This window comes from Pteropus alecto, unplaced genomic scaffold (assembly GCF_000325575.1).
Source record: "Pteropus alecto unplaced genomic scaffold, ASM32557v1 scaffold156, whole genome shotgun sequence".
Taxonomy (NCBI): Eukaryota; Metazoa; Chordata; class Mammalia; order Chiroptera; family Pteropodidae; genus Pteropus; species Pteropus alecto.
The window spans coordinates 4436168-4438876 of NW_006437746.1; the positions used below are offsets into that span (position 1 = coordinate 4436168).

Genomic DNA, 2709 nt, shown 5'->3' on the forward strand with positions numbered 1-2709 from the left:
AAGAAGGCCAAGGACATTTCTTCCCTCCTGGGAAACCGTAGGGTGCACGGAGCTGAGCTCTGGAGCCCTTCCACTGCCTTGGCCAAATGTCCCCTGTGCCATGTCCTCCTGCCACCCAGGCCCCAGGAGGAGGCCCCATCCGGGGCAGCGCCCAGACTCCTGACCACTTCTGATCTCCCCTGCCATAGTCTCTCCTTTCTGCTTGACCTATAGCCTCTATCCTTATGGGGGACTAAGTGACAGCTGACGACTTTTGAGATCTGCCCCCCAAACTGATCGATCACCTACACCACTCTAGCAGACCAACCCTCTCAGAGAGGCAGTCTGCGTTGGGAACTGTCTCTGCCACGGACCAGGTCATTGCCACTTATTGTGCCTATCATTACCATTCCAGGGCCTCTGTCTTTAAAGCACATATAGAAACATGATATTTTGATACAAAACTAGAAGCTCTAATAGAGAATCACAGGCTTGAAAGAAATCGTAGGATTTCCACTTCTCATGGATCGCCTTAAGGCGACAGAAGCTCTGGGTTTGTTGTTTGTAGAGATGTCGCATGCAGCGGCCTTGCCTAGACCATTGCTCAGTCGGCCCAGATTCAGGGAGCTTGACCAGAGTACGCCACTTTCTACCTAGTTGTGGGAGGAAGGCTCAGTCGCCGCCCTCATTGGCCTGAAGAACAAAAGGAGGGACAAGGAGAGTCACCATCTCCGAGCCGGGCAGTGAGCACAAGTCCAGGGGTATGAGACTCAGGGCAGAAGTGAGGTCACTCCCAGAAAGCCCAGGGTCAGAGGCCTCTGTTGTCCTCATTGAGACTCTGGGAAGCCCCATAGCAGGAAGCAAATACTGTCACCACCAGCTTCAAGCAGAGGGACTAGAAAGAAAGGCTTGGGATGGGCTGTTTCATCCAGCTCTGTGATCGGCCCACCTAACAGAAGCCCATGCAGTTAAGAAAGGGCAGGAGCCCTGGCGGTCCCTACCTGTTGTTCCAGCAGCACCTGTTCCAGATGTTCTACCTTATCTTTCCGAGATACCACACCATGATTTGGGGACACGGCCAGGTGACACCTCTCGGCCTCAGTCACAGGCTTCCGGCTGCCATCAAGACACAGCAGCTCAAAGTCCTCCACCTTCAAATCCTTAGCCCATGCTTCAGTGCTCTTCCCTGGGGAGAGAAAGAAGGTGGCATCAGCCATGGCTGCCCAGCTTGGTCAAAGGGTCGTCCTTCTTTCCAAGTAGGTGTGACCATCCACTGGCCTCTTGAAATGCACATACTGGGATTGCAATGAAGTGAAGGAGGAGGAAGCTTTGTCCTGCACAAGCTACACGAACTTCAAACATATCAAACATTATATCAAACTTATCAAACAATGCTGTATCCACACAACGAAGTAGAATTCAGCCATAAAAAAGAGTGAAATACTGATAACACACTACGATATGGGTGAACCTTGAGGACATCACGCTAAGTGAAGGACGCCAGACACAAAAGGCCACTTATTGTAGGATTCCGTGTATGTGAAACGTCCAGAATAAGCAAATCTAGGGAGACAGAAAATGAAGGGATGGCTGTCCGCTCTGGCTGAGAGGGCAAGTGACCGCTAACGGGGACAGGGTTTCTTTAAGGGGTTCCATGAGCGTTCTGGAATCGGACTGTGTTGGTGGTTGCCCAACTCTGTGAATGTGCTGGAGACTGCTGAGTTGTACGGTCTGAATGGGTGGATTTTACAGTATGCGTATTCTATCTCTCTAAAGCTGTTAATTTTTTTTTTTTTAATTTTTAAGAAGAAAACCTCCAGCTGTGCCATATATGCCAGTGAGTTTCAGAAAAAGAACAGCTGGTTTGTGTTCAAGAAGAAATTGTTTTCCTCTTTCTTTCCTATTCAAATGCTCTGAGTGTAACCAGAGCAAAGAGAGGAACTTCTAGGGGTTTATCAAATAGATTTAGTCAGTGCCGATACAGGACATTTGTAAAATCCCACAGAAGCTTATTAATTAAATTCGACATCAATCCGATCCCTGGAGATCACTTAGGTTAACGGTTCATGAATCTGAAATGGAATCGCACGCACGTCTGTGTGTGTGCAATGCAGGTTCATGGTTCAGGCCCCCGCTTCTCGCCTTCTGCCCTGTCCCCGCGAGAAAACGCCCCATCCACTCTCGTGGCTTTGTCTGCTTGACACTGAGGTCACTGCAGATTTACATGTCTGGCCTCAATCCCTCTCCCAAGAGACATGAGGAAGGAGAGGCCGCGACTGTCGATGTCTTTGAAGGAAGGAGGCAGAAAGTTGAGACAGTTTTTTTCTCAGGGGAAAACTGCAAGTCATCGGCTGAGGAGGCGGGGTGGGAGGCTGCGTGAAGACAGAGCAAAGGGGCACAGTTCAGGAGGTAGCAAATGGCTAGGAGTCCTGAATTTGGTCATTACGATTTTCATCTAGACATCAGAAGAGAGAGTGATTATTAGGCATTGGCTGCATGTGCCTGTGATGTTGGCCCCATTCACTCCCAAGGAGTTTCCAAATGGGAGATTCTCTGGGGCTGAATGGGGGCCACTACTTATCTTTCAAAAAAAGGGAAATTTTATTTGCATATGTTTAATTTTTTTTTAGCATCATCCACACTCAGTTTCCCATAGGCTGGGAGAGGCAGATGTTGTGCTTCTACAGTCGTCTACACAAAACCAGGAAGATATTTGCTACTGGGTACTGC

The 2709-nt window shown here is 49.1% G+C and overlaps 1 protein-coding gene across 1 annotated transcript in view; it reads right to left on the bottom strand.

Annotated features, from left to right (window-relative positions):
- LTF (lactotransferrin) overlaps positions 1 to 2709 on the bottom strand; it is a 33189-nt gene that overhangs the window by 1478 nt on the left and 29002 nt on the right. Inside the window, exon 15 of the mRNA XM_015591682.2 lies at positions 966 to 1165. Within this exon, the coding sequence (XP_015447168.1) occupies positions 966 to 1165 (200 nt within the window). The remainder of the gene's footprint in view (positions 1 to 965; positions 1166 to 2709) is intronic.